At 32.3% G+C, this 20,265-nt stretch overlaps 1 protein-coding gene across 3 annotated transcripts in view; it reads left to right on the forward strand.

The window, feature by feature from the left end:
- Ifrd1 (Interferon-related developmental regulator 1) overlaps positions 1–20,265 on the forward strand; it is a 161,525-nt gene that overhangs the window by 40,025 nt on the left and 101,235 nt on the right. For 2 of the 3 annotated variants that reach the window (XM_090415929.1, XM_090415931.1), the window contains exons 2-3: positions 2,944–3,069; positions 4,325–4,412. In XM_090415929.1, coding sequence (XP_090272055.1) covers positions 2,944–3,069; positions 4,325–4,412 — 214 coding nt within the window. Of the gene's footprint in view, positions 1–2,943; positions 3,070–4,324; positions 4,413–20,265 lie in introns of those variants that run through there. The other variant, XM_090415932.1, reaches the window with a different exon arrangement.

Below are 20,265 nucleotides of genomic sequence, written 5' to 3' on the forward strand. Positions count from 1 at the left end.
AAAATTTCCTGTGGTTGATGTAGATCATATTAAATTTTCATGTGATTTATGAAGCCTTACTACATTTGAGAAACATATGCTGTACTTGGAATCTGGAAAAGAAATATAATGTAATACAAAAAAATCATAGTCCTAAATAAAAAACGTTTGGAGTTACCCGGACCTTAGCTATATTTTGATGTCCATTCATTCTTGTTTCCCAGATGTCCATCATTGTTTAAGTTCTTTTATTTTAGTTACTGCAGTTTCACATTTATTTATAGTACTGTTTTTAGTAACTAATAAGATCTGATAAAATATTATAATCTGCAATAATTGGGGGGGGATAAATTTCAGGATTGCATTATACAAGTCACAATATAGAGACTTCTTTTAGTATATGCTTAGGACACACTGTTAGAGCTTGAAGTAATCACTTATAATTGATAATAACCAGTTGAAAAAAAAAATACTATCCTAAACAGATGTAAGTTTCTATATGTCCTATTGTTAAAACTGGACATAATCACTGATCATTGTGAAGCTCAGTGTAAAGGCTAACTGAAAAAGTTGAATTTATTTATTTGTTTCTCATTTCTTTTTGTTATTAGTTGGAGAGAATGAAAAGACTTCCCAATTTTATATCCATTTGTTATATTTCTCTATACTCAACAGTAGTTTAGGTTCATTTCATAGTAATTTCTCTAAGAGGAATGACTTGTGAACTGAAACTAATTACAATATCTGCTGTAATTGGTTTCAACCCTGTATCTGTTGTAATTTATTATAGGGTGCTCTGGAAGGAATCTATCATTTATGTCAACATGGGCCATTCTGAATAAGATAAGTGTGGAGGCAAGATCATTTCACCATTCAATTTCTAGTAACTGCAGTCTTGCCTGATTATATACATGTTGTGTGATCCATTTACACAGCTTCTTGTATGCATTCTCAGGCTTACACAGTGCTCTGTTTTTGTTGTTGGGTTGGCTCTTTATCTGTGTACATTTAATTAAAAGATCCGAACCAAGATTTCATACAAGGAGCACTTTATTTACATTTTTAATGTCATCATTGACTCGCTGTTAAGGAATGCCATTGGCAGTCTTCCAACCATTCATAAACACTAATCTCTGCAGGAAACCGGAACATATGATGTTCTGTCAGAATCACCATCACCAAGTTCAAAATAACATGCATTGAGTGTAAAGCACAGTTCTGAAACAAGTATTGACAAATATTTGCATGCTTTGGAGTTCCTAAAACAACTGCTTGTAGGGTACTAAAAACAGTATTTACATCTGTACAATATGTACAGAAAAGGTACATATTTCTGTACAAGAAATACAGCACCTCAAACAGGCAGATTATAAACAGCAGATGAACTTTGCACTTGCGCTCAGAAATCCTGTTTTATGCTGATACTCATTTGCTATTGAAGCAACTTATTGGAAACAAGTTAATTGACTAAAAGGTATTAATAGATTATCTCATTTGTGAAATGAGTCAGGCCTTTCGTCCTGGCTTAGTCCTCCCTTTATTGACATGACAGCATATGTATTTCCAGCATGATGGAGCTTCGCTACATTTTTTGTAAAATATTTGATAATCAGAACCATCACTATTATTCATTAATTGGATTGGGATTGGTTAAGGAGATTATTATCCTTATCCATTAAATCTGACTCTTTAGACTTCTGCATCCTGTGTCACACAAAGCACGATTTCGATAGACTGTACCGGAGAATTTTGGCCTCTGTAAACTATACTGGGAATAACACAAATTATGAAATAAATTACTATAATTTGTATAATAAATATTATAATAAATTATTATAATCTGTGGAAATAATCTATCCAAGTAGAAGTAAGTTTGAAAATATTAAAACATTTTGGAACTTCTAATTCTAAAATGTTTAAGAAAATAGGGTATTCTAGTTTTTTTTCTTACAATTGCCATATTGCAGTTAGAAATTGGACTTGTGTTCAATACATTCAACTTCTTTGCTTCATACAAACAAAATAATTAAACTGTTTACCAGTTAATTATTTGCCACCAGTATGGATTTTGCCGCTCTCAATCACTCATCTATGAACACAAGCTATAGAAAGATTTGATGAAATCCATATCATTGCTTTAGACATTTCCAGGGCATATCATGTTTGGCACAAAGGACTACTTACCAAATTAATGTCTAATGGTTTGTCCACATCCTTCACAGTTGGATTACCACTTCTCTGGCTATTCACTGTGTGTAATGGTGGGTGGCTTTCTTTCAATTTTTCCAATGCTTGAGTATCCCTGGGTGTCTTAACTTCTGTTCTTTCTCTTATTTATAAATCACCTCATGTCACTTACTTCAGATCCTGTCCATAGTTTGACAAACCTTGCAGTGCTCATGCATCTATAAGATCTTTCATAACCAGTGCCTTAAATGCTGATCTCTTTATCATATTTCACTGGGGTGTGAACAACCTTATCAACTTCAGTGCCACCAGAACAATCCCATCTAATTTCATGTAGATCTAATATGGTAATGATAGGATACCTACTTATTGTTGTTTATTTATCAGTTATTCAGTAGTATAATTGATATTTCATTTTGTTCTCTTGAAAGAAGCTTTTAATGCGCCTCTTTTTAGTTTTTGTGTTGCCCCTCGAGCACATTTTGAAGTCTTCCAGCATTGCACTGTCTTTAAAATTTTTCAGTTATGCTATTCTCACTGCATGTGTTGCCTGTCCAGTTTGGGTTGTTTTGGGAGGGAGATATTGCAAGAGTATGTATACTTTATAACATGTTCATTGTTATAAATTAAAAAATAAAATAAAAATGGCAAGCAGTATTTTTATAGTAGCTTGCAATGAACAGATTTAGAAAAAATCTGTTCATTATCCTAATAAAAATTTCAAAGATATATATTTTGTTTAATAATAGTTTTTTTCTAATGAATAATTCTCCTTAGGTAGAAGCACTGGGCATCAAAAGCGTGATGTTACTATTCTAGCAAGTGAGGAGGAGTCTAATGCTGACAATGCTAGTGTTATCAGTAATGTTTCTGAGTCGAGATTTGGCAGTGATGATGGAACCTGTAAGTATATTTCCAGTCTTAAAATTATTTTAGTGATGTCCTGTTTTCTTCTTGAATAATCTTTATGATTAATGTTTTATTTTTTATTGTTAAACTGTTTATGAATTACTATTATCATTATTCAGTTGTTTATCATTTAATAGAATACAACTTCCTTTTGAGTATAACTTTAAAAATATGGGAATTATAAGCTGGTATGTATATGGAAACCTACTGGTAAATACTTGTCAAAATTACATCTTTCATTGATTCCATTTTTATGATATAAAAAAAAAATTGCCATATGATTTGTTTTATAATTTTTCTAGTTGGAATATTAGACAAACTCCAAGTTTTATTTATTTTTTTTTTTATTTTTCTTATATTCCATGCATAAATACATGTTCTACTCATATAATGATAGTCATCATCATCAAATTCCTGACATGTGCCCTCAAGGGGTGTACAGGATATGATAGTACTACATGAAAAATTTACATCATTACTAACTTCCTATCTACAATTTTCCTCCAAATCAGTCTGTTACTTGTCAAGACTCCAACATTATCAGACAAAGTATTCACACCCACCTCTGGCAACCCATTCCACTCATTTGCTACCCATGCAAAAAAACATGTCCTAATATCCTTTCTAACCATAATCTTACACAATTTTCATGGGTGACTCCTTGTTTTCTCCCTTCCTGTCCTGTAATGAAAAAGCCTTCAGTGTCAATCCTATAAAACCTATATTCTTCTGCTGTGTCTCCTCTTGCTTGGTCAGTGACCTCTGGATCCTCTCAACCAGTTTCTCTCTTATGAAATCCAGTCCACCAGATCTGCATGTAGTAGTAGTCCAGATGTGGCTCCCAAAGTGCATCACCTTACACTTCGCACATTAAATTGCTAGCCATTTATCTTTGCCCATACTGCTAGTCTAAGTCAACCTTCTAGATCTCCACTTGACCTTCATTTACTCAGGCTTTTCTCAGTTTTGCATCACCAGAAAGCATTTGAATATTTCCTATCATTGTTCTATTTATTAATAACAGAGGACCATGTACTGAGCTCTGGTGTACATACACTACTAGTCACCTTCCTTTTGGACTCATTTTCTCCATAATTTCTCTTTGATAGCTGTCCTTCAGCTATATGTAACATATCTGATTGTTTCTTATTTAGTTTGATTTTTTATTAATAAAATGGCTTGGCAATCTTTTTATACATAAAAAATAATTCACAAGAAAGTTTGTAAATATATTTTCCTTAAAATTTAGTTGTTGAACCAGAGGCAGAAGAAAGCACTTTATTTGATGAATTTGAAGACAAACTTAAAGAAGCTATTGATGGTACAACTCAAAAAAGGTAAGATAGATTACTCTATCTGATTTTTGAAATGCTTCTCTTTATCTTATGACAATAAAATTTTCTAATATATTTTTTTTCCCAACTGAAATTTGTTACCATTAAAGTATATTATTCATTTATTCTAGCATGACCAGTCATTTTAAAGTATAAAATAAGAATTTCATTTCATACTGTTAAAAAAAATAAAATTCAGATACTGATATATGTTGTATCAGTAAAATAGATTTAAGTTTTATATCCACTTTTCAATTGATCGTGAAGGTAGAGAGATCTGAGAAGAAAAAGAAAAGTGAGAAAAAAGATGTGATTGTAAAGCAAGGGTATTTTCTATACTTAATAGTCATTATTAAGTAGATTTCCAAAGTCACAGTTTGATGGAAATTCAGGTTTCTGATGATGATGTTGTGTCCCAATTTACGATTATTAAGCTTTCAACTATCCTTACATGTGAAACTCTACTCGTCCTTGACCAAATCTTATTTATATACGAGATATCACCCAAATACAAATATTCAAGCTTCTTCTCCCCTTAGTGTCCCTAAATATTTATTTTATACTGCACCTTTCAGGACATTTAGTTTAAGATATAAAATTCAAAAACAAGGAGCAATTACCAAAATATATCTGAGTGTGAAACTAATATGCAGTCATGACCTTTATCTCGTAACTACACAAAAATCCCCCCCCCCCATGCATGATTAGGTTCGTACATTGTTACAAGTGGTGCATTGAGCGGCAATCGCAGACAATTGTATTTTCAATGAACAAAGGTTTATTGAACTCTTAAACATGGTACAATTCATTCTTTATCAAATAAAACTCAATTCAATACTAAGAATATATAATACAAATTTTCACTAGCTAAATACAAGTATTAGGTTAAGATCCCACATGAGATTTGTGATCATATCGCCATAACAGATTCTATACATACAAACAAGTATAATCCTAGAACTAGTTGATCCTTTGTCTAACCCCTTACTGGTTTGATCACACTATAATTCTGTATTTTCTAGGATATATATAATCATTTACTCTAATTTTCTCACTAAGACAATATGGATTAAATTTATCCTTTCGCTGAGCTAATACACACTTTTGACCTTTAAAACTCTCTTAATTAAAATATAATATACATGCATAAATCTAATTAATAATAACAAGCTCATTTTTATTCTAGTTTGACATGTACTAAAGTCCTAGTATAATTCTCATTTATCCTTTCAAATGTTCAGTAATTGAACAACGACTACAGTTGTTACATATGATTTGAACACGAGATTTTACAGTACCTTTTGACTTGGGTCGTCTACACTGGCCTCTACCTTTTTCCGATATTTTACCTTCCTAGGACGAACTCTTCTATAACTTATCACTCCTAAGTTCTTTTGGCACTAAGATGGGCTTTCACAATCTTTACCTTACATTCTTCAATCAAGGACATACATAGGGTCATCTATTCTATGGCTGTGAAATTCACCACGTGGGCACTGACTCCTTTATAGAATTTTCTTTCTCTCGTTATGATCACTGGACGATGAAACACACTGACATTATCTTCTCTCTTTTTAACTAAACGGCATCCCTCATTTCTTACAATAGGAACATGGCATCAAAATCCTGCACACTTTGTTTCTTTATTGTGTTGGATGGAGAAAACTCCCAACCCGTCACTCAGGAAAACCACGTGAGACCTATACGAAGACTCTTGAAGAAAAACTCTCCAGGAAAAAGCCCCCTCATGGGGGTGGGGTTTCCTAACCCTTTTATACGATTACCCCTACTGGCACCTTCTTCAATTTCTTTTCTTCCCCCCTTACTGGAGTCAATTTCACTGACAAATTAGAGTGGGGTTTTTCTGCCAAAACATCATGCGGTCCGTGTGCACGTGATGAAGTCTCAATTCGGGAATTATGACCTTGAGCTTTGGTTTTTGTTTAAGCTAACCTTTATGTCATCTATTCTAAATTAATCCTCTTTCCAAAATTTTCTAAGAATTAATCTTTAATCTCTTACTTCAAGTGTAAAAACTAACCTCTCACATACAAAATCCTATGACTAATCTTCTTTGCTTTACTTAACCTTATTTTATCATATCACAACTGTAATAAAATTCCTTTTTTTTTTTTTAGTTCAACAAACAATTTCAGCTATATTTTTCAGTTGGATGCAAGCATGTTTTTCTTTCCTTTTATTTTTTGTATTTGTTACTTTCAAAGGCCCTTAACAATATCTGCTTAGGAACAAGCTTGCTTACTTAGCTATCTATACAGGGTTTTTATTTCTTCTCTTGTTACATCATGATAACTGAAATTTTCACATTCTTAAGTTATCGGGGGATAACAATGTATCAAAACCATGTAATGAAATTCTTAGTGCTGAAACCATTAGAAAGTAAACAGGCAGAGGAAGTTGCATGCCCAATACTGATATATTTATACTATTTTAAGTACCCAAAATCTGCACTCTGATAATGATGGAGAATTTTCATATTAACTAATAGAAAATTTGGAAGATATATGGCCAGTTTTGAAAACTGTACAGGAAGGTATAGCCAATGTCAGTCTGTTAAAAAAACAAAAGGGTATTAAAATAATTATTTGAAGTAATTTTCAGTACTGCATCAAGTTTGTGCACTTCAGTAGTATTTTGTAGTATAAAGATGAAAATGTGAATCAATATAAATATTACAATCTTCTTCTTCTTCTTATGTATTTTAGGCCAAGTGGCCTGTTCTGGTCTAATGCCATCTCTTTCTTGGTCTTCCGATTCTTCTTTTTCCATTTATTTTGTATCTGTATAATATTTTTGGTAGTCTGCTGTTGTCCATTCAATTTAAATATTCTAGCCATTTTTGTTTATACTGTCTTACGTAGTAATTAATTGGTTTTATCTTCAGGGATTGTAAAATTTCTTTATTTGTTTTATGGTCCCACTTGGTATATTCAGCTGTTTGAATTCGTTTTTCATCTTTCCATTTTATGGTCCATGTTTCACATATAGTAGAGTTGGTTTTGACAAGACATTATATAGTCTGATTCTAGTGTGTTTTTGTACTAAGGATGGCTTAAATATATTATTTATTATGCCATTTACTTTCACAAAGTTTTCTATTTTGATCTCTGTCTTTTTCTTCTTCATATCATAAATCACATCCCAAGTATCGGAAAGTATTTACTTGTTCTAATATTTTATTATCTATCACTATTTTACTTCTTATGTGTTTTCTCCTTTGAAGACCATTATTTTTTTTTTTTCTTTAGATATTTGCTTTGAGATATTTGATGATTTTAATGATCTTTGTAAATCATCTTCTGATGTAGGTAATACTGTTTGATCATCTGCAAATAGTAGTGTATCCATCTTCATTTATAGGGTTATTTATACCAAATGGGTTATACTGTTTCCAGATTGTTATAATTTTATTTATATATTTATATTGAAAAGTAGAAGTGAGAGGGTACATCCTTGTCGTACTCTTCTTGATATATCTTTCCATTCTGAGATGTGATCTAATTTAACTGCTATTTTATTTCCTGTATATATTTCTTGAATGGATTGTAAAAGTTGGTTTGGTATGTTTAAATCGGTTAATATTTTAACCAATTTTTGTCTACTAATTTTGTCAAGGCTTTTTCACAATCAATAAACGCCATCTGTGTTTTGAAATTCTCTTCTCTTTTCTATTAATAATTTTAGAATAAAAATTGGGTCTATGCAGGATTGGCCTTTTAAAAATCTGTTTTGTTCTTCTAGTAGTTTGTCCTCTACAATACTGCTTAGCTTCTCTTTTAATATTCCTGCACATATTTTATATTATTATTATGTGACACCTCCAGGGAGTTCAAAGACGCATTGAGGGAGAGTATGCCAACAGCATATAACGATTGATTCCCTTCCAACTACTTACCACACTCAAACTTGCTTAACTTTTTTTGCGTGAGCTATTAGTAGCAGAGGTTCTACCAATCGACCAACCTTTGCTGGCTCACATATCCTCTATTCAGCAGACTAATTCCCCTATAGTTATTGCAATCTTCTTTATTTCCTTTTTTTTTTTTATATATAGATTGGGATAACCAGTCATTTTTTCCAAGAGTTAGTTTTTCCAGACATCCAAAACACATTAAAAAATTTCAGAAGTCTTTCATTAAATTTTTCACCTGCATTTTTGTATAGTTCTATATTTATATTGTCTGATCGTGGTGTTTTCCTATTTTACATCTTCTTTATTGTATTTTTCAGTTCTAACATTGTGGTATTTTCTATTAGGTCATTCTTTGTTTTATAAAATTTTATTTCAATGTTCTCAACTGTCCAGAGATTGTGGAAATAGGTCACCCATTTTTCTAAATCTATTGTTTGTATTTTTATCTTTTCTTTTATTTCTTTATTCATGTACTTTATTACTTTATAGGTTTTGGGTTGTGGCTTAAATAAATCCTTTTCTAGTTCTGTTACAAAATGGTTCCATCTCTCTCTCTCCCTCTATGCTTTTTTCCCTACTTCTCGTTTTGCATTTGCACTGTTTCTTTTATACTCTATTTCTGCTTCTATTGTTTTGGAATTTAGCCATTTCTGGTAACCGTCCTTTTTTGTTTTTATTATATTTTCTATTTCTTTGTTCCAGTCTCATAGTCCTCTTTTTCTAATCCATTTGTGCTTTATTCCGAAGGTTTGTCTTGCTGCTTTTGTGAGAATTTGTTTCAGATTTTCCCATTCATCTTCTGTGTCACTTGATTCATGTGTGGTTTCTGTTTTTAAGTTTGTGCATTTTTGATATTGTTATCTAACTTGGAGATCCTGTAATGAAGAAATTTTGTAGCTTGGTTAGTTGGCAAGAATTTTCAATTTTATGTGTTTTTAGCCACTTTAGTTTAAATTGAATTTTTGCTGATTCCATGCAATGATCAGAGTTTAATTCAAAGCCTCGATATGCTCTTACCTCCAAAATTAACTCTGCTCATTTAAAATTTGCGATAACGTAGTCAATTACTGATTTGTATCCTCTGGCTGACCAAGTATATTTATGTATTTTTTTTGTTTTTAAACACTGAATTCACTATTCTCATATTATTATAAATGACAAAATCGCTTAGTCTGTGACCATTTTGATTATACGTATCTTTGCCAAATTTACCTATGTTTGTTTTGTATTTTTTGTTTCCTATTCTGGCATTTAAATCTCCTGCTAGTAGTAAATAGTTATCTATGGCATTCTGTAATTCATTATAAAATATATTACTGTCTTCTTCTTTTTCCTCTTTTGGTGCATATGCACGAAACATTGTTATGTGGCCTCTTAATGCCTTGAGTCTAATTTCTGTTAGTCTCTCTTTCAAATAGTTGTAATATACAATATTGTTCTTTAGGGACTTATGTTCCATAATCATTATACCTGCTTTTGCTCTTTCTTCTTTTTTTACCTCATTGTAGATTTGTATATAGTTGTTTTCTTTTGTACCTTTTTTTTTGTTTGTTTCTATTACTATACATATCTTTATGTTAGCTTGGTTTAGTTGTTTATCAAGTTCTTCTTTATGTGTAATGCTTCTCACATTCCATGTTGAAATCTTCATTATGTGTTCCTTTTTCCAATTTCGTTTACCATTTCCTAAATTGTGGTCTTTTCCCTGATAGTCCTTCTGGCTTTTCTTTGGATGAGATGCGAAAGTATTTTGAATTTCTTCAGGGCAGGTTACTAACCTGTCGCTGGGTAAGTCCAGTGATAGAGCCGCTACTTAACACCTGGACAGGTAGATCTAACAGCATTTACTCTGTTAGGGTTATACCCCCTCATACTCAGTTGCCAGTGCCTCATTTGTACTTTTAGAACAGGATGGATCGCGAAAAGGTGAGGTTGACATTTGAGTGGGAGAGACTATGTATTGCACTTCACCACCCCTTCCACACCAACAATTTTCCAAAAATATTCCAAAAACTCAACAAAAATTTTCAACAAAGAAAACTACTACAATGAAAACTTTATAAAATTGCTACAGTTAGTTGATAAAAATGTAAATTAAAATATAGAAATGGAGAATGATCAAAGTTCTAACAAAATGAAATTTGTTATGTTTTAAAGAATGCCCTATCTGCATTCAGTGTAAATTCCTCTCTGCACGTAATATGTGGATTAGATGTAGATAAGGAGCCTGATAGCTCAAACATATCATGTCTTTTGCGCAATAAAATAATTTTAAAAGAATAAGAACAGGTTAAGAGGGTTTAAGTTTACAAGCCAAAAGAAAATTAGTTCTACATACTTTCTGAAGCTTCTATTGGTTTTGCTATAATCAGTTTTTTTCCAAAGTAGGAAAGGTGATGCTCACTTTGCTTTACTATTAACTATTATTCTTGAAAAAAGCTGTGGATAGATTTTATAAATTGGGCACTAGGAATGGAATTATAAAAGAATTATACACAAAGACACAATTTGATGTTTATGATGAAAAAAAAAAATTTCGTTGCAGTAAGTGATGCCTCAAATTTGAAAGGTATCTACTGTGCAATCAGTTGATATTGGTGAAGGTTTAGTGAAATGCACAGCTAAGAAAGGATGTCAGACTACAAAATCTTTGCAATTCAAATGCCATTATGGTTCATCATGTGCAATAAATGTCTCTTTTTACACTATTTACATTAAGACTTTTTTTACTATTATATGTTTTTCATTTATAAAAGATTTATGAAATCATATAATGGATCATTTCCAACCAATAATAATTTTTATATACTTTAACTACTTATTATGTAGAATATCTAGATATTTCATAAATTACTTTAAAGCACAGTACAACTGTGTACTTTATTTCATACTTTAACTAAAGCAATTCATTATTCTATAGAATAACTGAATTATATGCTTTAACATATAAATGCAATACATATTTCTACAGATAGATAATAGATACTGCTGGCTTTCTTTTTGGTTTGGGTTATGAACATTTGATACTATAAACAAATATACACAATGTCAAATTGCAGTTGAATGATTTTGATATGGAAAAAACTATGACATCTTTATCTTAATTGGTATTGACAACCCTTTGGTTGTAAAGACATCAATTCAAATCTCCTCAAGGGTATGAACTTTTATTCAAGACTTTTCTCATGAAGGAGAGTTAGCCAGTTTCATACAGAGATGGTAGAGTTTTCCTCCCAGGATCTTGTATTTTTCTTCGTGCAAAACAGGCAGTGCACTCAGAACATATGCAATTTACAAATATAGCAGAAAATGCAGATGGGATCACAAGTGGACAGGTGACTAAGTTCCTTCTAGGTGGGCAGTGTGTTTACAAGCCTGTCAACCTCCCATTGCATGTCCATATTTCTTATCTTTTCCTCCCCACATATCATGAATTAGAACTTGGGGAACATGGTGGTACTATGCATCATAAAAAAAAATCTCCCACAAAAAAACAGTTCCAAAAAAAGCCCCCCCCCCCGCCTAAAAAAAACAGCAGCAAAAATTTTTTTAGCAAAAACAAAAGTTTCCATATTCACACACTGTTTGTGGCCTAAGTACTATAAATTTTGTGAACTCACATGGAACTTATGAATGTCTTGAATGTTATGAAAGTTAGTCGTGAAGTAAGATAGTAATGTATTGTATATCATTTTTATTTTAGTTGGTTAGAATATTTCAGATTCATATCTGTGGCAATTGACTTCAAGGATCAACATGTTGTGCATCTTCAAAGAATAAAGCTCAATTATAAGAATAATAAAATATTTACTATAAATAAATAAATATATACAATAGATACAATTCTTTATAATAAGTAATTCTCTCTCTCTAAGGAGATCTGAAGTTCCTTTTCTCTATAAAATTACAATTGGTGAATTGATTTCTGCTGTTTTATATATATCTAACTTTTTAATACATGCAAATAATTAAATGGCCATTCTCGGAATTATTCAATAGGAGCTCAAAGAAAATTCTTTGATTCTCACAGTTAAATTCATTTCTAAATAAATAACATCAAATACAAAGCAAACTGAACATAGTATTCAGCTGAAAGTTCTGTAGTTTCACTTGGTCATATGAGAACTTCCTTTGTACCACTTATATTATTGGTTTTGCTCATTCATTCATTCACTCTGCCTTATCTGTCACATTCCTTCGAATACAAGCAAAGTTAAAGGCCTCACATAACTATTATACTTGCATATGTCTTCATTCAGTAAGCAAGTTTCCTTAAACATTATACAGTCATTCTCACATAAGCTTGATATATCTTTTTAAGCCCTTTTTATAACCATTTATGGTTATAGGCCTCTCCCATTTGTTTCCATCTTTCTCTGTTGAAAGCTTCTGAATGCCATGATGACCATATCCACTAGGTCGTTGGTCCATCTATCACTTTTTCATACATGCAATATGTCCTGCTACTTCCATATCAGTTTTAAAATCTCTTCCCCTATGTCCAACACATTTGTTTCTTTTCTTATATCATCATTCCTTAATTTGTCATGCAGTCTAATGTTTAGCATGGCTCTTTCTACACTCAATCATTTTTTGTTATTGGCCATGTCTCTGATCCATAGGTCATAACTGGAATGATACAATGGTTGAAAAGTTTTGCTCTATTTTCTGGTTTTATTTTACTAAACAAGAATCTTTTCAGTTTGCCAAAAGCCACTCAGGCTAGCTGAATTATTCTCTTTATTTCTTCATGAATGCTTCTTTTTCTTAATGTAGAAGTTCTTACTAAGTGTGTATATTCTTGTTCTTGCTCTATTTTGTTATTGTCTATTATTCTATGCCCTGTTATCTAGTTTCTTTCAATAGTTATCATTATTTTAGTTTTTTCGTAGTTTGGGTATACTCCCCCTTTAGTTTTTTACCATTGATGTTGATCCCTTTGTCTCTCTAGTCTAGCTCACTCAAGGCATTATACTGTATTATTGTATCTTTGTTGCAGTATTGTTCATACGTTTATTCTATTAATATACAATGTGCAAGCACTGTAATAACTTGGCCATTATAGTAATACATTATATACTGTTCCTTCGATTATTAACTTCAGAGTTCCTTCTTGGAGAATAGTTAAAAATGCATATAAAAACTTTTCCAAGATTAGCAAACTTAACTATATGGTTTATTAGACCTTTCTAGCTCTCCTTCCTTACTTGCCTACTCTTTGCTGGTTAGCATTCTTGTAAAAAACCACTAACATGCTTGCCTGTTTTCGAGATTCAAAGTGAAACTCAAGTGACGAAATGATTGTCAACAGTGCTTTAGCAATGGTAGTCAATGGTGCTTGCAGGTTGTACAGTAATGTTGTGACATACAAACACTACTGCAAAAAACATACGATACTATACATACAGCATTATTTTCATGTAACTCCTTAAGGATTACTACATACGGTAAGCAAGTATACTACTTATAGCTTCATTTAAGGTCTCCTTTATTATGCTATCGCTTTACCAGACGGTGGTTCCAGCAATACTAATGTACACAATTGCATATTTTTAAAGATTACTTTATCATATAACTAAATGTATTTCTTATGAATTTTTTTACTCAGAATATATATATGTATGTATTTAACAGTCAAAGCTGTATAACTGATGAGATATGTGAGCTCTTTCTCAACAATAAATACAAAATGTTATATTCAGGCAATGACAATCAAGGAGAAGGAGTAGCCATAGTATTCAACACTAAATACGAGGCTAATCTTCTTGATTGGCAGGCAGTGTCAATTAGAGTGATTTGGGCAAATATCAGAATTGGGAACTGGACAATGAGACTTATTTGTGCCTATGGTCCCACAGAAGGTTCTCCTAAGATAGAAGTGGAGGAATTTTTTGAGGCTTTAGAGAAAGCAACTGACACAATGAAAATGAAAAGTTAGTCCTTGTTGGGGATCTAAATAGAGTAGGAAATAATTGTCAGACATGCAAAAATATTTAGGGAAAATTTGGAGAAAAGAGCAAAGCTAATAATAATGGCAAATACCTTCTGCTCAGGACATGGACTGGTTATTACTAACACCATGTTCCAACATAAAAGTGTGCACAAATTCACATGGAGAGAAGAGGTAAGGAATAAAAAAAGTCTTATTGACTATGTTATGGTTGATGTGATGTTTTCTCTCTGGTGCAGGACACTAGTGTGTACGGAGGATTTGAAATTGGAAATGATCACCATTTAGTCTTAAGCAGGATAATATTGAATTTCATATTGAAAAGAAGAACATGTAAGAAAGTTTTAAAGAGAATAAAAGTTGAGCAGCTCTCACATGTGAACTGTAGACTGAAATATACAAACATTATTCAAGAAAAAATGAAAGAGTTTGAGAACAGGAATCAAAACTTGGAGATTCAATGGCAAGCTCTGAAGAAAACACAGATTGATTCAGCCAGAGAGGCATGTGGTGAGGTTATCTGCAAGGTTCGAAAAATCAAAACTCCTTGGTGGACATAGGAAGTTAAACAGGCAGTGAAGGAAAAAAAAGAAAGCATATCAAAAGTTCCTGGCAAATAAGTCATCTTTTGCTCTTAGAGAGTACAGAGACAAATGTAAGAAAGCTAAATACTGTGTAAAACTATCTAAACAAAAGTCATGGGAAGACTTTGGTAAGAGCATAGAAAATAAATATCAAGAAGGTGACAAGATATTCTGGAGGTTGTTGAAGCTCAGAAATGGAGGAAAGAGTACTGTAAAAGGAGTTAGAGATGATAAAGGCGAAATGAAAATGGGGAAAAAAAAAAGATATCCTTGAAGTATGGAGTAATTACTTTGAAAAATTGTTAAATGAAACTAGCAGTGATGTCAGCACACAGTGATAAAAAAAAAACTGACCAGGTATGCAATCAGGAATACAACATATCCATACTTGAAGTAGAAAAAGCCATCAAAAGTCTGAAATATGGTAAGACATCTGGATTAGATGATATTTGACCAGAAATGCTCAAGTATATAGGTATAAAAGTCTTACAGTGGCTGCACTGCATAGTTCAGATGGCCTGGACAGAAGGACAAATTCCAGATGATTGGAGTAGAGCTCTCATAGAACCAATATATAAAAAGGGAAATAAAACTGAATGTGAGAATTACAGAGGTATTTTTCTTCTGAGTGTTCTGGGTAAGATATATGCCAGTATACTTGAGAAATGGTTGAGAAGGATTATGGAAGGGAAGCTTGGTGGAAAACAAGCTGGATTCAGGCCAAATAGAGGCTGTCATGATCAGATTTTCACCTTACAACAGATAGTTGAGAAAACATGGGAATATAACAAAGATCTGTATTTAAGTTTTGTAGATCTGGAAAAAGCACATGAGAAGGTGCGGAGAGAAAAAGGCTATTCAAAATGCTACAGTTGTATGGTGTCAGTGGGGCATTATATCAAGCAATACTTAGTATTTATTTGAGTTGTAAGTCAGCAGTTAGAATTGAAGGAAGTATAGAAGATGGTTTAATGTTAAATCTGGTGTCAGACAAGGATATACATTATCCCCTCTGTTGTTCATTATCTATATGGATGACATTATGAAAGAAAGTGATATTAAATCTGATATCAAAATTGAAGATGTTAATGTTAGCTCTTTGCTTTATGCAAATGATGTCATACTTCTAAATAAATCTGCTACAAGTCTGCAAGATTCCCTGACTAAATTGAGTAACTTATTTGATTTAGTCAGAGAATCTTCATGCCATATCTATTACTGTTGTAATAGATATGGTATGAAGGTCAGCAATAACAAGACAATGAAAATAGTCAGAAGCTTTGAAAATATCAGCTGCATTGTGAATAGAGAACCTATAGAACAAGTAAAACATTTCAGGTACTTAGGCACGATTTTTAGTTAAGATGGTAAATTAAATATACAGGAATCCCTCGATTAGTGTGCCTAATGCGTTCTTTAAAACAGGCTCATTAATTGAATATAATAACCTATGGGAAAAAGTATAATTTGTTCCTCAAAATTTCTTTTTTGAACCTTAATTTTTTTTAATAAAGAATTAAGGTATGTCTCAGAGCCTAGTTAAAGGAAAACCATGAAGCTGAAAGACAATAAAACATATTCAGGATATAAATTTTATTATTCTACTTCTTAACAAAGAATTGGGCTAACATAGTTCAGTGGGCATTTTGTTTCTTTTTTTCATACAACTGACGGTATGGCCCTATTGCCTCTTCTACTCTTCTGCAAATTTTACTGTTTCTCTCTTTATCAGGTTCAACCTCTAAGCATTGCTGCTTCAAAACTTTGATTGTACGAAAAATATTTTCAAATTCTTTCTTTGAAATCTCCTTTTGCTGAATATCAGTGGTTAAATTTTCTTCAGGATTTTCCCACTGTGCATCTAAATTTAGCAGGTCAAAGAATTGAGTGATATATTTATAACTCAATTCTTCAGAATGAGATTTAATTAACTCTTGGAAAGAGTTAATTAAATTAAAAAAAAAAAAAAAGAAGAAACATCAAAAGTTCTTGGCAAATAAATCAGTTTGTGCTCTTCAAGAATACAGACAAATGAAAGAAAGCTAAACACTGTCTAAAACCATCTAAACAAAAGTCATGGGAAGAGTTTGGTAAGAACATAGAAAATAAATATCAAGAAAGTGGCAAGATATTCTGGTGGGTGTTGAAAAAGCTCAGAAATGGAGGAAAGAGTGCTGTAAAAGGAATTAGAGATGATAAAGGTGACATGAAAACAGGAGAAAAAGATATCCTTGATGTATGGAGTAATTACTTTCGGAAAATTGCTAAATACATCAAGGATATCTTTTTCCTTGATGTATTTAGTGTGATGGCAGCACAATATTAAAAAACACTCAGCAAAAATCCAATCAGGAATACATAACTATACTTGAAGTAGAAAAAGCCTGAAATGTGGAAAGGTAGCAGGAGTAGATGATATTCGACCAGAAATGCTCAAGTATGGAGGTATGAAAATCTTACAGTGGCTGCACTGCATAGTTCAGAGGGAAGAATTCCAGATGATTGGAGTAGAGCTCTCATAGTATCCATATATAAAAAGGGAAATAAAATTGAATGTGAAAATTAGTGTTACCAGGAACACTCCCTGAGTGTTCCTGGTAAGATTTATTCAAGTATACTTGAGAGATGGTTGAGAAGGTTTGTGGAAGCAAAGCTTGGTGAAGAACAAGCTGAATTCAGTCCAGAAAGAGGCTGTCAGGATTAAATTTTCACGTTACAACAAACAGCTGAGAAATCGTGTGAATATAACAATGATCTGTACAGGTAACCCTCGCATAACACGATTTACAAATTGTAGTAACTCTTGTTCAATGCAATTTTGATATAATACGGTCTACAAATTGTAGTAAACCTTTATCTTTTCATATATTTTTCATCTTGCGACTTAAAAATGAAATTTATCTTTGTTAAATTTGTGTCTGCCCATGTCACGCATGTAGTTATAAGTAGCAAATTTATATTAGGGGAAATGCCCTTTAGCATGCATGTACGTTAGTTGTTTAATGTAAAAATTTTATTTTTATAGTAATGGCCACTAAAACTGAAATGAAAAGGGAAAAAAACCAACATTGAAAAGAAAATTAATTTCTCTTGAAGAAAAAATTAAAATCTTGAATTGGCTGAAAATGGAGAATAACCAGGAGTTGTTCCAAGGACAACTCCTGTACTTTTGATTTAAATGAATCAACAATTCGAACAATCAAACAAAATGAACGTAAAATCCAAGAAAGTGTTATTGCTGGGTCCACGGTAAGAGCAAAGTGAGTTGCTCGTACGTGTTATTCTACTGGAAAGAATGGAGAAATTAATGATTTGGATAGAAGAGTGCACTCATAAGAAAATTCCTGTGGATAGAAATCTTATTAAACAAAAAGCTCTCAAATTGTATAAAAATTTAAAAGAACTTCATCAAGATGCTTCAGAAGAAAGCTCTCAGCATGGATTTTGTGCCAGTAAGGGTTGGTTTGAAGACTTTAAAAGGCGTTTTCTTTACATAATCTTAAAATCCAGCGAGCATCAGCAGATGCTGCCCGGAAATACCCAGGAGAACTTTTGAAAATCATTGAAGAAGATAGTTATAGTGCAGACCAAGTGTTCAATGCAGATGAATCCAGGTTATATTGAGAAGAAAAAAAAAAGCCGAAATGCACCTCTTCTCTTTTCAATGTGTTAGGCCTATTGGTCTGTTATAGAGCTATCTTAAGCCCTTATTAGTCGTACCTGTCCCGAGGATAAGGTGACTTGGCATATGCCTCCCGGTATATTCTATGGCTGTAGCTGCCAAAATGCACCTATATTTAGAAAAATGAAAGATCAGCTCCTAGATTCAAAGTCTCCAAAGATACAATTACTCTACCCTTTTGTGGTAATGCATCAAGTGATTACACGACAAAATCAATGTTTATTAGCCTATCCTCAAATCCTCGTGCTATAAAAGGGCTTGACAAGTCCACCCTACCTGTTTATTGGTGGGCCAACAAAGAGGCTTGGGTTACAGCTATCATGTTTGAAAATTGGTTTTTCAAGTGTTTTGTACCCGTTGTAGAAAGTTACACAAAGAAAAAGAATATCGACTTCAAAATTCTACTAATTTTAGATAAGATAACTCACCGGGCCACCGAACAAATTTAAGCCATCCAAATAGTAAAATAACTTATTTTGCAGCCTAATACTACTTCACTTACTCAACCACTTGAGCAAGGAATAATATCAAGATTTAAGTCATATTATATTCATCGAACATTCCAATTAATTTTGGAAAAAATGGAATCTAATCCAAACAACACTGCCTCAAGCATGGAAAGAGTTTTCAATATTGAATTGTGCGAAGATGATTTCTCTGTCCATTAAGGAATTACACTCCTCTACACTGAATGTTTGCTGGAAAAAAAATATGGCCTGAAGCCATTCTGGAACAAAATTTTGTATCTCCAGTGCATGTCGAGCTGAATCGTATAATAAACGCCGCACGCATTTTTCGTAGAGAGGGCTTTTGCAATATGGTTGAAAACGAAATTAGTGAATTAATTGATGGGGAAACAGATTTAAATGAGGATGAACTGGTACATCTAAAGAAATTAGCAGAAGGATTGACTTGCCAAGAAAGTTAGAAAGTTATTTAACGGATAATGATCCCTCAATAAAGGGCTCAGGAAAACTCACGAGACAATTGGATATTTGTTTAGCTCCATATTATAAACTTAATAAAAAATTGCAATAAGCAAGGTCTTATTACTGGCTTCTTGATAACTAAACCAGCTGAAGTATGCAATGAGAATTATACAAATGATGTCCAAGAGATTTCAAGTTATGCCACTCATAAATAAAGAACATCTACGAAATGTTATTTTTGAAGACAGTGATGATGATTAAAATATGCACTTTATTTTAATTTTGCCTAAAACATTTATGCATTATGTGCAATGGAGTTCAGATACAATTTGTAATTTTTATAATTATATACTATAGTTTATATGTTTTCTTAACTTACATGAATTACCGAATTATATAAAAATATTTTTTGTTGGATATTGTTATATTTGTCGTTGTGTCTCTCTAATTTCTTATTTTTATATACTTCATTATCCTCTATTATCTTTTCTTGTGTGTAGCCTAACTAGATTCCACCTAGGGATATTTCCTTTTCAAATACTGGCAAATTTGTATTTTTACTGCACCAACCAGTATCCTATTACAGGAGTTTATTCAATTTCAGGGAAATATATCTAGATTCACTGGCATACACTCTAACACACACTTAAATAGATATCGGTACTTTGCAGTCGTGACCAATGATCTATTACTGAAACATCATCATCATCAAATTCCTGCCATGTACCCTCAAGGGGTGTACAGGATATGATATAGTACTACATGAAAAAAATTACA

This window comes from Typopeltis vanoorti, chromosome 3, assembly GCF_054136105.1.
Source record: "Typopeltis vanoorti isolate ZY-2024b chromosome 3, IOZ_Tvanoo_1.0, whole genome shotgun sequence".
In the NCBI taxonomy this organism is placed as follows: domain Eukaryota; kingdom Metazoa; phylum Arthropoda; class Arachnida; order Uropygi; family Thelyphonidae; genus Typopeltis; species Typopeltis vanoorti.